General features: G+C 34.6%; 1 protein-coding gene across 2 annotated transcripts in view; it reads left to right on the forward strand.

The window, feature by feature from the left end:
- The window catches only part of VTA1 (vesicle trafficking 1), a 40,992-nt gene that overhangs the window by 16,012 nt on the left and 6,609 nt on the right, over positions 1–18,371 (forward strand). Inside the window, exons 3-7 of one of the 2 annotated variants that reach the window (XM_072855980.1) lie at positions 1,668–1,795; positions 2,466–2,541; positions 4,930–5,041; positions 13,484–13,657; positions 15,507–15,587. In XM_072855980.1, the coding sequence (XP_072712081.1) occupies positions 1,668–1,795; positions 2,466–2,541; positions 4,930–5,041; positions 13,484–13,657; positions 15,507–15,587 (571 nt within the window). Of the gene's footprint in view, positions 1–1,667; positions 1,796–2,465; positions 2,542–4,929; positions 5,042–13,480; positions 13,658–15,506; positions 15,588–18,371 lie in introns of both variants that reach the window. The other variant, XM_072855979.1, reaches the window with a different exon arrangement.

The raw sequence follows: 18,371 nt of genomic DNA on the forward strand, positions 1-18,371 counted from the left end.
TGATTATTTTAGAGGTTAAGACAGAAGCTTACAAACAATCCTGAACTTTGTAGTAGCAAAGAATAAAACAGTTTAGCTATATCTGGAAATTACTGGATGTGTTCTTTGCAAGAAACTTAATAATATTCCAAATATGTGAATTAATTACAGTGATTTTGTATCCAAAATGCATGTTTCTGTCAGAAATATTTTTACATATGATTGTGTTGGTTTGCTTTTCCAATAGGTAGCTGTTTCATTTAAATGTTTTTAGTAAAATTAAACCAAACTTGCTTGATTTTAGGTTCAGATTATGTATTTAAAACACCAGTACTGCTGTACTGAATCACAGATTGTGTGAAGGGTAATTTCAAAAATAAAAAATTCTGTTAACTTTAATATTTTAGAAGTGTATGTAACTGAGTGTCATTTGTGCATTTGAAATCATCTCCATTGAACATCAGATCAAGTATAGTAATAAGTTATTTTCTGAGTGTAAGGTGTATATATAGGCTGGTGAAAAAAAAATATATAAACAAATAATTTTCTTCCTCAGTTAACTTCAGTGTTTCATTTCAGTTACGTATCTTGCAACTTACAAATTGTGGTACACTCACAAGAAAAACAATTACAATTTGTAAAACACAAATATTTTTTGAAAACTATGTAGAGTATGAGTTTGACAAAAGTCTTCAAATTTAAAATTCTGTTTGGAAAGTTTATATTTCACTACTGAAATCAAGTAACTTTTCTGGCAACATTCTATGTATTAAAAAGTTGGCAGCAATCTAAAAAATATGGAAATGCAGCCTGCATGATTAAATTTTCTTCACACGCACAGTGAAAAATAACTGCCATTCAGAGATTGGTGTTAAATCTTTTGGCAAAATAAAGGCTGCAGGTTAGTATCATGCAGTGTTCCTGGTTTTGTTCTCTAAGGATAACCTGAGATTTCCTTATGTGCGAACAGTAAGCCTATTCAGAAGCTGTAAATCCACCTGTTGTAACTGTTAGAGGGTTATTTGCTTTACTGATTTTTATTAGGAAACCTGAGGATTCTTGTACTCCAACATGTTTGAAAAGAGGTCTTTGAATTGCAGTACACTGCTTACACTGAAAATTCCAGTAAATCCATAGGTCACTAGGGCAGTCAAGTAGGGCTCAGACGCTTTGAAAGATGTAATGAACTGTGGTGAAATAACCTTACAAGAGAGAAGATACATGATCACTCTGACTTACAGTACCTTTATAAAGCATGCATTACTTTATCAATTGAACTGTGTTGAATCCTGACGCAGGCTTCAGAGTGCTTGGTCTTTCGGATAGTAAGGGGAAAAATAACTAGCTATTCCTTCACAATATTGCAGTTGTGTTTATTTTTAACACAGTTTTTGTTTTGGTTTGGTTTGGTTTTTTTAAAGTATTTTGTGATTGAAGATGATATTCAGAGCTACTTATTCACAGTATTTCTCCCTCCAAAAGAATGTTCTTTCTCTTTAGCATGCTACTTTTAGCGTTTGTTATGTTAGACACTGGAGATTTGTAAAATAATTAAAGTGGGTTTTGGTTTTTTTTTTAATTGTACTTGGCTTTATCTAAAATGGCAGCTTCTTCTTGTGTTTGAATTAGATTGCAGAACTTCTAGGGTCTAATAAGGTAATGAATGTATTTTTTTCAACTTTTTTCAGATGAAAAAGCAATTTGGTGATAATGAAGCAATTACTCAGGAAATTGTTGGTTCTGCTCATGTGGAGAATTATGCTTTGAAAATGTTTTTATATGCAGACAATGAAGACAGAGCTGGGCAATTTCATAAGTAGGTGAAAATCTTTGGTTTTGTTATCTGAATTAAGATACTGGTCAGGAAATTTGAATATCCAAACTCTCTTTAATTTGACTGGAAACAAGAATTGTGCTTTAATGCATTCATTTCTCTTTCAGAAAACTTGATTTGTTACTACTTGTATGTCTCTAACCTCACACGTTAACTGGTATCCTCATTCTTGTGTTCTTTAGGAGGTTGCTCACCTACTGGCAAGCCTTCTAAAACCCCAGGCTAATATTGAGCTTGGCATCAAGCTTGTTATAGCTTTTACTGTTCAGTGATATTAAAATAGTTGTGATGATACATTATATGGTTTGATTTACAGCAATTACTACAGCTTGATGACTTTGCTAGGCTTTTTCTAAGACAATATAGGATGCCCTATGTCCTATATTGGACATTCCAAACTAGAAACTAAGTGCAGAACAGATGACCAGCTTTAAAAAATACTGAAAACTTTCTGCATAGTAGTTAGGAGACTAGCTAATATGTTGCTAAATTTGAACATTGTGAAGTAAGTTCTGCAACATCAGATTAAAAGAAAAAAAAATTAGTGATGCTTGGCATGAAATAAGCCAGTATGATCTAAAATGCCAACTTCTAAAATGTGGTCCTGAGAGAGTGACGTGACTAAGTTAGTGAAATGTTTTCTTTTTTACAGAAACATGATAAAGTCCTTTTATACTGCAAGTCTCCTGATAGACGTTCTAACAGTATTTGGGGAGCTCTCTGAAGAGGTACGTGTTAGGGATATCAGTGTATTATTTGATTGCTTTTCCTAGCACAGGTGCAAATTACTGTTTTAGTTCTGTAAAGTTGTTTTTATAATTTGTGAATATGAAGTTCAAAGAACATGGTTTCTAATTGTATTGTCAAATACATATTAGTCATAAGGAATTGTGCTAAGTATTTCAAATAAATTATATGTGAAATATTAGATAACTGTTATCTGTTAGAAGATGCTTCGTGACTTAAGTATCAGTTAGAAATGCAAAGTCTGATTATTACTGTGGGACACACAGCATTACATTGAGCAAGTAGGAATGATTATAGGAAAAAATTATGCAAGGTTCCTGGCTTTTTCCACCTTCACTTTTTTCGCCCTGCAAGCTAGAACTTTAGTGCTAGTAACTGAGGTGGAATTGTGTACAGTTTTAGTTAGAACAGATATTTTTGGTTTTGCAACAAACCCCACTTTTAAAAGTTGATACATTAAGTTGGAAGAATATGAATTTACTTCACAAAAAATGGCTTGCTATCTGGCCATTAGGACATGCATGTTTTAATTCAAAAAATTATCTACTAAAGTAGCTGACACAGTGCTCTTTGTGGCAGGTAATTTTTTAATCAAACAAGCATTCCGGAATTGGCTGAACAAGATCATGATTATTTTTATTAAGGCACACCAGAATAACCTGTTGGTCTGTTTTAAAACAAACTTTTCTATTTGGTGCATAGTCAGCTTCTCTCTGTTATTGATGTCCCACAGAATAATTAATCTCAGATATAGAGGAGCAGGTACTCTTAATAAAGTATTCCTTGTTCTGAAAATTAAAAGTGAGGTTTCCTTGCTAAATTAACTGAATGAGAAGCTCATTTTGAAAATGTCACGGTATAGTTGATAACTTCTGGGGGGGGAAAAAAAAAAAATTAGAGAAAGCAGCTTCTGAGTCACGAAGACAAGTTTCGAAGATTGTTAAAGGAAGGTTGAAATACCCGGAAGAATAAATAAGAAATAGCAACGATGCTAAACAATCTGAGAAAAAAATCAGCAAGTGCTGATCATGTAAGTGCTGAATATGTCTCAGGACACCTAAATCCAGACAGGTAATGTACAAATATTTTTTTTCCTCACGTGCTTGAGTGTTATAGGCTTCCATGCTTACACTAGTAAAAGTGCCTTAGAAACCAAAAGTTCTGCTGCTTTGCAGGCCCAAAACAAGCCCGTGGTTGTATTGGTCCCAAACTATTCCATGCCCTGCTTGGAATTCACAGAATTCACATTACATCCTGTATGTAAATTGCCAGTCTGATAAGTGTGCCTAATATGCAGACATATTTGTTCAGTTTAAAACACAGTTACCATGACTACTTTGATTTGTAAATACTGTAAGGAAGGTAAAAGAATGGTTTTGATAGCGGTGCACTTCTTGTATACTATGATATATGGGAAGGTAAGCGTAGCTATTAAAGATAGGTCTTGCCCAAGAAGAACACTCGGCCAAGTGTTCTTGCAAGGTTCTACGTCTTCCATAGCCTGAGACTATACCAATCTACAATTTTCGTCTATCAAGAGGTGCAAGTAAGATTGCTCTTTCATGTGTTCTCTTAAAACTGGCTGCTATGCACCCTGACGTCCTTTACGATATCAACTAATAACGGTTCCTAGAGCCAGAGAGTGAATGCACATTGAATTGGACTGAAAAGACAACAATCTTAGACTGTAGGAATCGAGTGCACAGGACAGTGCACTGGTTCGGTGACTCCTCAGAGGTCCTGAAGCAACTCATGTTTTGTGAAAAGAATAATTTATGAAAGCCCAGGTGAAATGTTTTTTCTCAATTCCTTTTTCCCAGAAACTGAAAATAGTGGAAAATCATGTTGATTTTCTTTAAATACTGAAGTTACTACCACTTTTTTTCAATTTCAAATATATTTTTAAAATGTAAAATAATGTAATTAGAAAAGATTTTATATTATTGATCAGCAGGAGTAGTATTTTGTTTCAGATATTTAAATCTAAAGTAAATAAGCATCTAAGTTTATGGAGATAGGAAGTTTTCTTTATTATTTTACATCAGTAATTACTACACAGTGCTCCGTCTTTCACATTAGATGGTCCTAGTGTGATTTATTTCCTTTTCCTGACATGCTGCACTAATTGAAGATCTCCACATTTTCCTTTCATGCTGAGATCCTGTTAGAGCTGTTCTTTTTATATTTTTAATGCACCAGTTAATTTCACATGTGGTGTTTATCTTTAAAGGGGTGTCAAATGATAGCAGAGAAAGCAGTTTAGTTTTATAATCTCTTCTCAGGGTGGAAAACGTGCTTATATTTCTGTTTTCAATGCATTAATTTGCAGAAGTGAGTGGTTAAAATGGTTGGCCTTTTCCCTTCCCCAGAACACCCAGCACAGGAAGTATGCCAGGTGGAAGGCAGCATACATTCATAACTGCTTGAAGAATGGAGAGACTCCTCAGCCTGGGCCTATTGGAATGGAAGGAGAGAGTTTTGGTATGTGTTTCCCTTTTTCTTTTTAAAAGAGCAGAGGGCTGGGCCAAGACCAAAACGGTGGTATGCACAGTTCTTCAGGGAGCACCCCACAGGAAGCACAGCTTCCCCGTTTAATGTTCCATTCACGATGGGCTGCCTTCTGCTTTTCTTCTCTGCTTCTCCTACTGTTATTTTTATTGGACTTTACTCTTTGACTGACTTATTTAATAAAGCATTTTTTGGTTTTTTTTTCCTCTGTAGTGGAGATTATTATTTTGAATACAGCTACTCTCTAAGAAGGCATTGTCACCTTTGGGCCAGAACCATGTATTTGTTTAACGCTACCCACAGTCCTTCTTTTAAATCTGTTCTGTAAAGTTATGATCCCTTTGCCAGTTTATCCTCTTTCAGGAGTTAAAGAGGAATAGAAAATGGATTGATTGTAGATGAATTCAACTTCAAAGCAGACACCTGATTGTGAGACAACCCCTTCCTCCCCATAAAATAGCGTGGTTTTCAAAACAGGTTAATGACCTACTCTTTTTAGATAGGAATTTCTACTGCTTTCTCACTCATCCCCTTTTTCCTTGTGTTTTTAGTTACTCCCTGTGTTCTTCTGGCTACCTGACTTTCCTATACAGGATTTCTCAAAGTTACCTCCTTAACTGTTAGATAAAAAGTGGTGATTTCCAAGGCCACCCATTTACCAAAATTAATGTTTATCAGAACAGGTTGTTTAAAACCTAACTTGTACTGTCTTCTATTTAATGCATTCAGACCTGTCTAAACTCTGCTGCTAATTAAAAAGCCTTAGCTCTTCAGTAAGAAATATTAGGGGCATCCAAACCTTTCTCATTTAGAGCTTTTTTAAGACAGACACCACCACTGTGGGCAGATGCAAGCTAGCCTCTCCATGAAGTAACAGAACACATACTAAGCAGACTCTATCTTACAAGAGCACGTTGATCACATCCTAACCTATTCTGAGAAAGACAGCTCCATTCTCTGTCATTATGTGTGTTTTTACTAAAAATAACTAAACAATCAAAACAGCTGCCATATTATTTCTAAACTTTATAATGTCAACCTATTTCTAAAGTATAGATCCAGAGGCTTCACAGATACACATGAGAATGAAATCACTTACAAAACATTTTTTGTTAAACTGCTGAAGCAGGTAATAGTATTACTGTTCTATAAACTGACCATGCTTTTCAGTTATTGATAGAAGCAAAATATATGCAAAAAATGATGCATTTCTGAAATACATAAAAATAAAAATGGTATGTAATTGTTAAATTAACTTTCAAAACATTTTCATCCATTTACTTTTCCATTGTTTGCAGGTTTTCTATGCTTAATGCTTTATGAATGTTTAATTCTTTCTGCATTTCACCAGTTGCTTTTGATAGCAATTAGTTCCATTAATAGGGGGTCTCTTTGTTTTCCTCCCCAGTCAGCGCAGAAGCTTGAAATACAAATTTTAAATGTGAATCTCTTATCGATTCCAAAAGATATCCTATTTCCATATTTTCATTATGCAAATTAAATCAGACTAATTATGCACAATGACAATAACCTCTATGTATAATTCTTCACATACCTAATGAAACAAGTAAGAACATTAAATGATTTGAAATTTTCCTCTGAGCTAATGTACAGGACTTTGTGGCTTGAATACATGTCACTTAAGTTGATGCTTATTTATCTCTTAACTTAAGCTTGAATTTAGTAATACAAATTTTTCTAATAAAAAGGATCAATAAATCTACAATGCAAAAGAGATAAATCTAACTTGTTGGTAGTTGTAGTGGTGATATGAACATAAAGTTTTATGTTCATATGTATTAATACATATGATCCATGTATTTACACATGCGCGTGCATGCACACATACATGAGTATTTGTTTGTTTCCATTCATTCATGTTTGGGGTCTGTACCTGGGTCTTAAGTGGATTTTGAAGTTTGAACCTGTAATTTCAAATATGTTACAAATAGGCTTGTAATTTTCTGCACATTGGTTTTATTTTAAACATGTCAAAACATTCGAAAACTAGTTTCTCTTCTGATTCTCAATCTTTCATCATGCGATCTCATATTTTGAAGCTTCTTTCCTGTTCATCTGTGAAGAAAGAGGAGGATGGGCATGACCTACTATTTATAGAAAGATTAAACTAGTGGTCCTTCCAATAAGGTATAGCATCCTATTCCACTTGGCAGCCACTAGCTGATTCTTTAGCAGAAGACAAATGTGCAGCAGAAGATAAAAAGTGACAAAGTAGCATGAATAAACTGTCTAGTTTACCACCTTTATCAGACAGTAAGCAAAATATAAGGAAGTAGAAGATAGGCAGTCTTACTCCTTCCAAGCCCACTTTTGTTAGAAAGTAGTATATTTCTTGAAGTATGAGAGTTTTCTGTTGTCTTCCAAATGTGAACTGGAGAACATGGCATACAAGGTGAATTTAAGTGGGTCTAAGGAGAGTTCTTATTGCTGTCTTAAACTATACCTAATGGGAAAGTGTAGAGAAGATCTAAGCCAGACTCTTCTTGGATGTGCATAGTGATAGGACAACAGGCAATGGACACAGGTTGCAACAAGGAAAATGTGAATTAATTATTAGGAAAATAATTTTAATCATGAATGTGCTCAGATATTGAAAAGAGGGTCCAAGAGAGGTTATGGAATCTCCATCCTTGGAAATATTCAAAACCCGACTGGACACAGTCCTGGGCAACTGGCTCTAGCTGACCCTGCTTGAACAGGGGGTCAGACTAGGTAATCTCAAGAGGTCCCTTCGAACCTCAGCCATTCTGTGCCCAGAGCAGCATGATCTGTGTTAGCAATGCTATGAGTGAGGAATTGGACCAGGTAACCTGCAAGGGATCCTTCAGCCTTTTTATGATGCTTGAAAAAATCATTCAGTTGTATGTGGAAGAGAATCAATGGATGGAAAGGAGAGAGGGCCAGATAAGTGAGGTTCAAATTTGGCCAAAAAAGTGTGAAAAGTGGCTCTCCACAGTGTAATCTCATATCATTTATATCTCCTGGCCACCATTACATTTAAAAAAAAATTAAAAATTATAAAATATATCATCACCATTTTTTTAATGAGAATGTGTACCAAACATCTATCCCTGTTTGTTGTTAGCCTTTATTTTGTTAAAAGTAAACAAAAGTGTCTAAAAGACTGGGTGCCAATTATAATTTCTTTGCAGTTTCCTGGATAAAATACTGTTTGGGTATTAATACTCTAGAAACACTACAACATAAGTGAATTCAAGTATTTGTGAACAAATGAGTATGATACAATTTGATTTTCAAGCTACCAGTTTATTATTCTTATTATGTTTTCCTTACCTAAAGATGCCCTACAGACTTAAACACTGGAATGGCCATCTTACCCACTGAAATATGCTCCAATCTAGGCACAGCTATATTTGAAGTGAAGCATTAGCAAACTAATTTCTTCTTCAATATACGATCTTTTTCAAGGCAGTTTTCTTAACTGCTGATGCAGCTTTAGGGAGAGAGACTCATGATGCAATTCCAGCTGCAAACATAACTACATCTTTGTAAGTCAAATTATACCAGTTTGATAATTTAATGGAGAAGGCAACGTGGGAAAAAATCTTTTGTTACAGTGAATATAATGAATAGCCCAATTAAATACTTCTATCTTTAAATTAATGCTCTTTAGTGCTCTGGCTCATAGTGTGGTAATGTTTACAAAGCTCACCTGATTATGTGAAATGAATTATGAATTCTAAACAATTGCAAAACCAGAATTTCTAAGCAAAGATTACAGAGCTTTTGCTAAAAATCTGTGTATGCAGCTTGTGTAGAAACAATAATTGTTCCTCAGCAGCAACAAATAGGCTCTTTCTTCATTTTATTAACGTGGAGGCAAAGGTCACTGACTTGCTCAAGGCTGCAAAAGAAACTGTTGTAGGAGGGAAAGTAGAATTCAGACTTAACTCAAATCCTTACTATTCATTGCAGGTTATTACAACCGGTAATGTGAATAGGTGAAGACTGTTGCTTTCATTAACAAGTTATGTCTACGTACGACTTAAAAGGGACGCAAATGCTGAGTGAGCCAAAATTTTAACATCCTTATTGATAGGGAGCCTGCATTATCTATAAATTGGCAATATCTTTTTATTTGTTGAATTGTATTTCATGTAGTAAGAGAATTTCTCACACTCTTTTATCTTCTGAGCAATGAAAAGAAAAATACTTTTTGACGTTTATTTTTGGAAATTAACTCTGCAGTGTAGGTGTCCGTAATGCTTTACACAACCAAGACAAAAATTTTATGCAAATTAATTTTTATTAGAAGAATCAGTAAAAAAAAAAGTGTCAATTCTTGCTTTGTGCATCACAAGAAGAAAAGCAGCATTGTTTGAATTCACGGCTGGACCTTCCCCATTCCTTTCTGGTTGCTCATTTTCTTCCTCCCCTTGCAAGTGGAAAAAGTCTGTTTAAACAGAGTGAAACTAGGTCTCTGTAGCTTGACAAATTACCATTTTTTTCCAAAGTGTTATTTTCTTTGTGATTCTTGAAAACCATACTGTAACTCTTGGAGATGTTTTTACAGTAATATAGGCATGCTTTATGCAGTTCTGCTGTTGGATTTATGGATGCTTTTGTCAGGATGCCACCATGGAAACCTTAGAATTACATGCTTGATTTATTAATGCAGTTGGAATACAAGTCCTGGAGTACACATAAAGGTCACTTAGCAGTAGCCCGAGGTCATCCAACGAGATTTTATACTAATGGAAAAAAATTAAAAATGTAATTTCAAATATGAAAAAGTTCCTAAATGGTCACAGTATAGCCATAGTAAAATACATTAAATGTCACCACTTTCATTGCAATATATAATATGTATTCTACATTTATATTGCAGAATTCCAGGAAACCTTTATAGTCCCAACTAGTAGAAAGAACAGTGTATGAAAAGTTGATGGATTTTTGCGTCCATTTCTCAGTGTTGTGGAAAAAAATATACAAATATATATATATTTTTAAAAAGCAGTGTTCCAATAGAACCTTACATTGTGCCTCTTTTAACAAAATCTCAAACTAAAGAGAAACAGTGCAGCAGAGTGAGAAAAAGAAAATGTTTTTTGGGGCCAGGGGTATCAGCCTTATTCCACAAAGTCTTGCCTTCAATAAATAAATAATAATTAAAAAAACCAAACAAACAGATAGTCTGGGTATACTGTAGCTCTGAGGAAAATCTAAAGAGCACATGAATTCATTATGTTGGGATCCAAGCACAAAGGCTGATGAGGTTCCAAGGCAAGAAACTCAGCTGGAGCTGAAAAGGAATGTGAAACAATTGTGTCACTGTTTCACAGCCTAGTATTTCAGCATCCTTAAGCAAATTGCGAGGAACTTTAAATTCTAGGTTATTACTGCTTTATGAGAAACTAATTCTCTAATTTTTCTAGCGTTCATGCCCATTCCCTGGAAGAGATTTGTTTTTCAAGAATGTTATGGATGTTCTAACCACAGAACTTAAAAACAGTTTGTTGACTTAAATGTTCTTTTCCAGCAGCCTGAAATCCTTCTATTTAGCACTACTTTTAAAACTCTTCACAAATACTGCAAGCATGTATCTTAAAATGGTTGTAATACTTTAATCTTTGATAAAGAATATTTTAAATATTTACTTTGCAGAAAGAACAGTTACAATGCTTTGATGACATTTGGGAACTTTAAACACCTAAGAAGAGTTAATTTAAACAAAGTTACTTTTATGTTTAATACAGTTTAACATTTTCCAATTGCATAATGAGCAAATCAAACAGTTGAGCTTGATCTCTTGATACATATGCCTGATTAAAAAGTATATCGCCCTTTTGTGAATTTGCCTCTTACAGGCACTGTTACTAAGGGCGGTCAGCACTTCTGACACTTTTTTTCGTTGCTTTTTTTGTTTATAACATTGCCAGACTTTAACCATTTGAGTTCATACCTTCCATGACTAGTGTTGCTTACAGCACTGCACTTTTACAGGAGTGAGTGGAGACCATGAACTATGCAGTGGGGAAGTTTGAAGCTGGAACTGGAAATGTCTTGGAGAGAAGATTGGGAGATAGTGCAAGACAGACACAAGTATGGGGCAAGGGGTTGCAGATATGGGATATGAAGTCCTGATGCAGAGAGAGAGAAATCAGCATGGGACTGATGAGCCAGATAAGGGCAGCAGGAAGCTGCAGGGGGCAGAATAAAGGAATAAATGCATTAACATTTTAAGTCTGGGCAAGAACTTAACAGGTAATTTCTCGTAACTGGGATACTAAGTACCATGAAAGCATGTTTTCTCCTACTCCCTCATTCTCAAAAGTGGTTTAGTAGTTTTTACAACAGCCTTCCCAAAATACTAGCTTCAAGCAGACACCCAACATGGAAAATCCAACTTCATGGCTACAGTTTGACCAAGCTATAAATACTTGATAACAGTGTTACAAGTAAACTTGGGCAGCCTTGCCTTCAGACAGCATAATGAGCGTTGTGTGTAACTGTTTCCTTAATCTTATGTACAGTACGTCTCTGGGATTTTGTTAAACTAAATTTTGTTTTCTGAAACTGTTTTAAAATATTTTTTTTAGTTAACACCAAAACCACTGAAAAATATAGCATTCAACCAATGGCTTATTCCTATCATTACATTATTATTTAAAAGGTATTTTACTTGTGAATCTCACCTTTTTTTGGTCAGTTTTAACACATTTAATTTTACTTTCCATGCATGTTAGCCACATGATATTGCAGCATGAGTTACTAGCAAAAAATACAGCAAAGGAAAAATCTGGCACTTTAAGATATCCTTTGCCTTCCAGAAATCTGCCAGGTGTGTGTTTGCATATGTCAGAAATAGCTTCATAAAACCACAGCCTGAATTACTGGTTGCAGCAAGTGAAAGTAACTTTCACAAGAGTAACATACAAAAATGTTACCATGTTCTGTGTTTTTATATTAAATTTTGCTAGCAGTGCTTGACAGTCCTGACAGAACTTTGTTTCTAGGTTTCTTTGCTTTTTAATACTTTTAAATAAAGATTCTTGGTATTAGACTGTGGATTTGGGGGATTTGTGAATTTGTTTATTAGTACTTGGATGTTCTGAATGTAAGTGAGCTACTACAACTTTGCAATATAAACAAAAAATATATTCTTTAACCGTGTATTTATTAAAGCCCAGTAAAAATGTCCTAATGACAACACTGTTGATTTTACTCTGCATTTATAGCCTTTTGTTGTAGTAACTAGTATTGTGAATTAGAAGGTGATTAGTCATTTTTAGTAAAGGTAGTACCTGAACTTTTTCTGGGAGGAAGAGGACCTTACATGGGGAAAAAAAATATGTCATTTGTAATAGTAATATTTGTAATAGTAGAGTGTTTAATTATTAAGCAGTAGAGGTGTTTGCATAACACATAATCTTGTATAGCTGAAGCTCAGTGTGGATTTCATAAAGAAAAAACATCTCTTTTGCTAGCTCTAGACACATACAAGTTTTATGCTCCCATATTTGTTTTGCTCCCTTTCAGGAACTGGCTGTTAAGAAGGCCATTCCCAAAACTGTGTTTGTTCCACCTGACATTATTGATACAGAGGAACACATGCACAGTAAAATAAAATTAGCTTTTTAAAATTGAACTGAATTCAAATTAAAGAGCTGAAATCAACCATATTCTAAATTAACTGGGTCATTAGCATAATAAAATTGGACCATTAGCCTTCAAAGCAACATTGAATAAACTAGACTGGAACCTTAAGAACATGACTAGATTGAAAAATAATATATATATTCTTTGTACATGCTACGGGGTATATTGAACCTCATTATTCTTACAGTACATAATGTACTCTAACTGTTCTAGATCCAGTTATGACTCAGCTAAGCTGCATTTCGTTTTCTTGTTTGGTATTACTTTCCCAAAGTTCCCCTTTTTTGTTATTTATTTGTGGTTTGTGTAATTGATATGGGGTGGAAGGATTGCCACTGTCTGTCTTTTTACAAAGAGTTTGTAAGACAAGTACAGTTTTCCATATTCTGGTTCATGTATATATTAAAATATAGATTACTGCATATTTGTAGAATCTTGTTCAACTACTGTGGATGCAGTACATGGAAGTATAAGGGATTGTACTAATGAGACAAATTGCTTATATTCAGACCAGTAATGAGATGATCCTTCAATTTAAACAGAAGAGATCTTTGAAAGTATGTGAGTTTCTAGATCTTTATCCTATGGTATGTTGCTTTTTTACTTTGTCAGATCAACCATAGGTGGTTTGGGTTGATAAATGTTTTACGTCACACTGTGGTGGCAATTTTTCTACTAACAAAAATTTGAAAGGAGGTTTTAAAAGAAAGCCTAAGTTTTCAAGTGTTTGTACAGAAGAGTAGCAGTAATTCCTATTTTGTGTCATTGTAGCAGATGTTGAAAGGGAAGAAGCAGGGTCATCTTCTCTCCATAGTGGAACAACTCAACCAACATCATCATCTACATACGAAGCTAACAACATACCAACTAGTAATTACAGTGGCATACATATACCACCAGGTGCCCATGCACCAGCCAACACTCCAGCTGAAGTACCTCATCACACAGGTATGTCCGAATCACGCCCAAAAAATTCATGCCTTTATTGAGAGGTGAATTCTAGCCCTCTTTCCATTACATATAAAGTAAAATAATATAGGTATTCTCTGGCAGAAGCAACTTCATAAATTAACATTGTAAAACTGCCATCGGAAATATTTTTTATGTTTTTATGGTTTTCAAAATACGTAATTCATATTTTGGAGCATTTTGCCAGAAGAGATATATGGACTGAAAGAGTGAGTGTTCCTGCAGACAGAATGTTTTTTTTGTTCTCTAGAATCATGCATTGCGACATCTATACTGTGAAGCACCATTTGAATCTTTCACTTGATAGATGAAATTATATGACTTCATTTCATATTTAGCTTTCCCTGTGCAGATAGACTGCTGCTCTTTATGTGGGAACGTATCCAACATAGTGTTGAAACTGTTACAACAACACTATAACAATCATGCCTGAGGTACCATTTATACCTTTCTTCTATTTGATTTATGCTCCTTTTCCCATGCACGTACTTCAGTGTGATTGACCTCAAACAATATTATTAATGGAAATTTTGTCCCTACTGCTAAACTTATTGGCTCCTATATCCTCCTTCTTATTTGGTCATTTTTGGACCAAAACCAAGTTCTTAAAAATCCAAAGTTCTTCCCAGTTGGTGTATTTAACAAAAAAAAAAAAATTTGTATTGAATGATTTGTTAATACAGCTTTTTCACCTCATGTTACCTTTTTATAACGATGTTTAATAAGACTAAAAAATCAAAAGCTCTTAATTTCAATCCTGATGATCATTTGATTGTTCAGATACATTTTTATATTATAGAACATATGAGATGTTTTTGTCACACAGTCCCTCCTTTTCTTTTACTTTCTCATTTTAAAAGTGCTTCACCCTATGAACAGTTCAGGATGCTCTTTTTTCAGCTTTATCAAAGGGAAATCCTTCAGATAGGTGGGGGGTTTTGGGTCTGGGAGGGGGAAAGTGTTTTTTACATTCAGCCTAGGTAAATGTTTAGCTCTTTGTTTTTACCAGATCTGAAAATTATGGAATATGTGCCTTGTTGTAATACCTGAATTCTTTGCATTACTTAGTTTTAAGCCCATCAGTCATTCCATGAAATAACAGATAATTTAGAGAAGTGATTTTACCATCTTCCTACATAGCAGATGTTGTAGAAATAATTTTATGTTAGTCTGGTATGTTCTGGACATACTGTAAAAACACAGTTTTGGATAAATGCAAATGAGGGTGTCTAAAATGTGAACACAGATACAAGAATGCTTCACAGTATAAAGTGCTGTTTCTTCTTCTAGCATCACCATTTCCCTTTTAAATCTAGCCAGCTTTTTTATTCTCACTAATTGTTTTCGAAGGAATTAGGAAGGAGATAGTTTGCAAGTGTGTGAGATTGCAGGCAGGGGGCTTTAAAAATACAATAATGGAGATTCTCTCTGATATTAAAAGGCAGAATTTAAATTTCAAATATAAAAGTTTACTCATACTCTTCTTCAGCAGGTTTTCCTCAATACTCAAGGGTAACCAGTGCCTTTTGGACTAGTATTTGCTTATTTTTTTTAATGCTTGAAATTAAATTTCTGTGAAATACCGTACTGATAAAATGAATGACAGCCTGTAAATTCTTCTGTATTATTTTATAAAACATTCATCATCTGAAGTGAGGGTTTTAAAATTATTTGTTACAAACTTTCAGAATTGGGAAGCTATCAGCTGCTTAATTTAAAAATCATTGAGTCATTAGGTTTACCTGTTCTATTTTCTTATTTTGTCTGCTTACTTTTAAAGTCTATAAATAAAAATAACCCAAGTCCAATTTTTTGCATTGATTTGCAGGAGTGACAAGTAACACCATTCAGCCTGCTCCTCAGAATATTCCTCTAGTTGATCCTTCCCTTTACAGTGCTCAGTCTGCAGGTAAGGTTTTGTTGTTGCTCAGTCTGCAGGTAAGGCATTTGTGTTGTCTGTACCTGGACGTGCTGTGTCCTGTGTGTCTCCCCTGCACTGAAGGGAGAAGTTTGAGAAATAATGTCATCATTTTCTGAATGCTACTAATTCATAAATTTTAAAAAGAATGGACATAATCTAAACATTGTGTTGCTAAGAGTTTAATAGTTTCTGAAAGCTTTGCTACAGTGTATGATTAGTGTTGTCTATCTGACTTTTTCGAACCAATGAGCTAGTATTGTGTTAGGCCTTTTATTATTTATGTTGTTGCTTCTCAGGTGAGGTTCTGATATACTTAGCAAAGCCTTTATTCCTGATGGCCTTGCTAAATCATATTTTTGGTAATTAATCCACATTCCCTTTACTTAAAATTTCTTCTACAGGGTCAGTACATAAGTTATTTATTCACTTCATTAAATAATCACGACATTCCAGTGGTGTTTTCTGTTGCAGCATAATTGTTATGTGTGCTTGTTGGTTATACGTAGTACCTGTATTAAATGAAATAATTTATAAGGTACTGCTAATGATGTCATTTTGAGGTACCATTTAATCAAGGCTTTTATCTTTTAAAATGCCATCTGTCTTTGATATTAAAATCATTGATAGCCTATATTACGTGTATTTTATGTCTGCTTGCATATATCATGCTTTGAAGTGCATACATAAATGCTAACCTTAGGGAAACCACGGCCTGTGAAAGAGTAGTGACTGACAATAAAGCTGGAATCACCCTAGATTCTAATTTGAACACTGATGTGCATTTGGACAAATCATTAACTTTTTTCTAGGAATTTTTCTGTCCATGGAATAGAGATAATAAAAAGATAAGTTACATCTGTTTGTAATAATAAGATTTTTGTTGTCAACGTAACGTGGATGTTGAGTGAGGAGGATGTCTCCGAGTCCTTCTATGAAATCTGTTCACATTCTACCCTACAGTTTATTCTCACCAGGGAAAGCTGATGGTATAAGTAACTGATCTTTTAAGTTCCAGTACTAGATACAGTCAAATGTTGCCTGTTATGACTACAAGTTTAGATAGGTATATTTTTGTATATTGTAACTTACAAATATTTAGTTAGATATTTTAGTTTATTATGCTGTTGAAGAGGGTGTCTATGTTAAAATACCAGCTTTACTGAAACAGCATTTTTTATTCAATGGAATGCTATGATAGGAATTCAGTGTTTAGCTTGATTTTAGACTGCTGTCATAAGAATGCTTAAGGATGTGTCCATCTTAACATTAGGAAGCCATTTTTGTAGAATATGTCTTAAAAGGATAAAAATAACAAAATTTATCTTTGATAGAGACACATTAACCTTTAGTATTCTCCTGAAGAACAAAAGGCACATCCTATTGTTTGTCTGGCATATTACTGTAATGTCTCATGTTGACAGTTAACTCATTTTATTGAAAACAATACGTCAGACGTGTAGCTGAACCATTTAAACTTGGTGATAGTTTTTGAGTTTTAGGGTTTTGGTAGCTCCTTAACCAAAACAGCTGAAGGCTTTACTTAAGCTTTACCGTAGTAACTACTAGTTGGAAAGCAAATTTTGTGGTTTTGGCAGCGAAGCTTTCATATTTAAGCAGCTTATCGTGATCGTCTAGACAGTAATTCTAATAAGTTTTTGGATAATTACTCTGAAAATTTCAGTCATCGTTGTTTCTTCATTTGAATGTTTAATTCTAGTTGTCAAAAATGTAATAATTTTGATTTGAACTTCAATTCTTCATTAAGTATTAGAAGTTCCATTATTCGATATCTGGATAGTATCAGTGCATTGCTCCCTCTAGCCTCTTACCTGTGATAACCTGATTTAATAAGTACATAAATACAAATAAAAAGGAATTGAGTTAATTAAGATACCCTGCAATTGTGAGAATTCATAATAACTACTGTCCTGTAATTAAGAGATTAAGACCCTTGCTAAGCACAGTGATGAATCTCTAACTTGATCTAACCTGAGTATTTGCATGCCTGCATTCCTCCTCTGCACATCTGTTGTGTCACTACAAATTTGGGTCTTGTAACAGCTTAGTGTTACATTCTTATGAGCAAGTTTTGCAAAAGTGCACCTGAAGAGGTGATCCAGCTCATAGAGATCCTTGGTTCTGAAAATCTAGAAAATATGCTGTCCGTTATGCAGGAGTTTGAGAGGGCATAAGGGATATGTCAGTCAGCAGAGATACAGTAACAGTTTTGTTTGCATGCATAGAATTGAGAAGCTTGAGAGCAATGGAAAGTGTTTGTCCTTGCCTGTCACCATCTTGTCATGCATGCCTGATCATGACCCAAAGCATCCTCCCTTCAGCTGTATGTGTAAGAGTAACGGCAGATATCATTCTTCTCCTCATGCTGCTGAGGAGTCCTTTTTATGCTGACAGTACTCTGTTCCACAGTAGCCTTGTTCCCTGACCTGTAAGTAAGTAGATTTAGAAATGCCTGTATCTCACAATGGACATACTAAACTGTGGGACCCAGGAGCCCTCCCCAGTTCCTGAGTTGCAATATATATATATTCAGGCTAGATCCTGGATGCCTATTGAGGTTAGACTTTGCTATGTACCATTCCTATGAAACTGAAGTTTCCTTTGGACGGGAAGGAGGGATCAGTGTTGCCCTCCAGTAGATCCATAGAGCTAGCACAGTGCAAAGTACACTTGTTCCACAATTTAGACACAATGTCTGTGTCTATACTAATAAATTAAACATGCCTGTAAATATTTGACACTGAGAACAGCTGG

Source organism: Ciconia boyciana, chromosome 3, assembly GCF_034638445.1.
Source record: "Ciconia boyciana chromosome 3, ASM3463844v1, whole genome shotgun sequence".
Classification (NCBI taxonomy): domain Eukaryota; kingdom Metazoa; phylum Chordata; class Aves; order Ciconiiformes; family Ciconiidae; genus Ciconia; species Ciconia boyciana.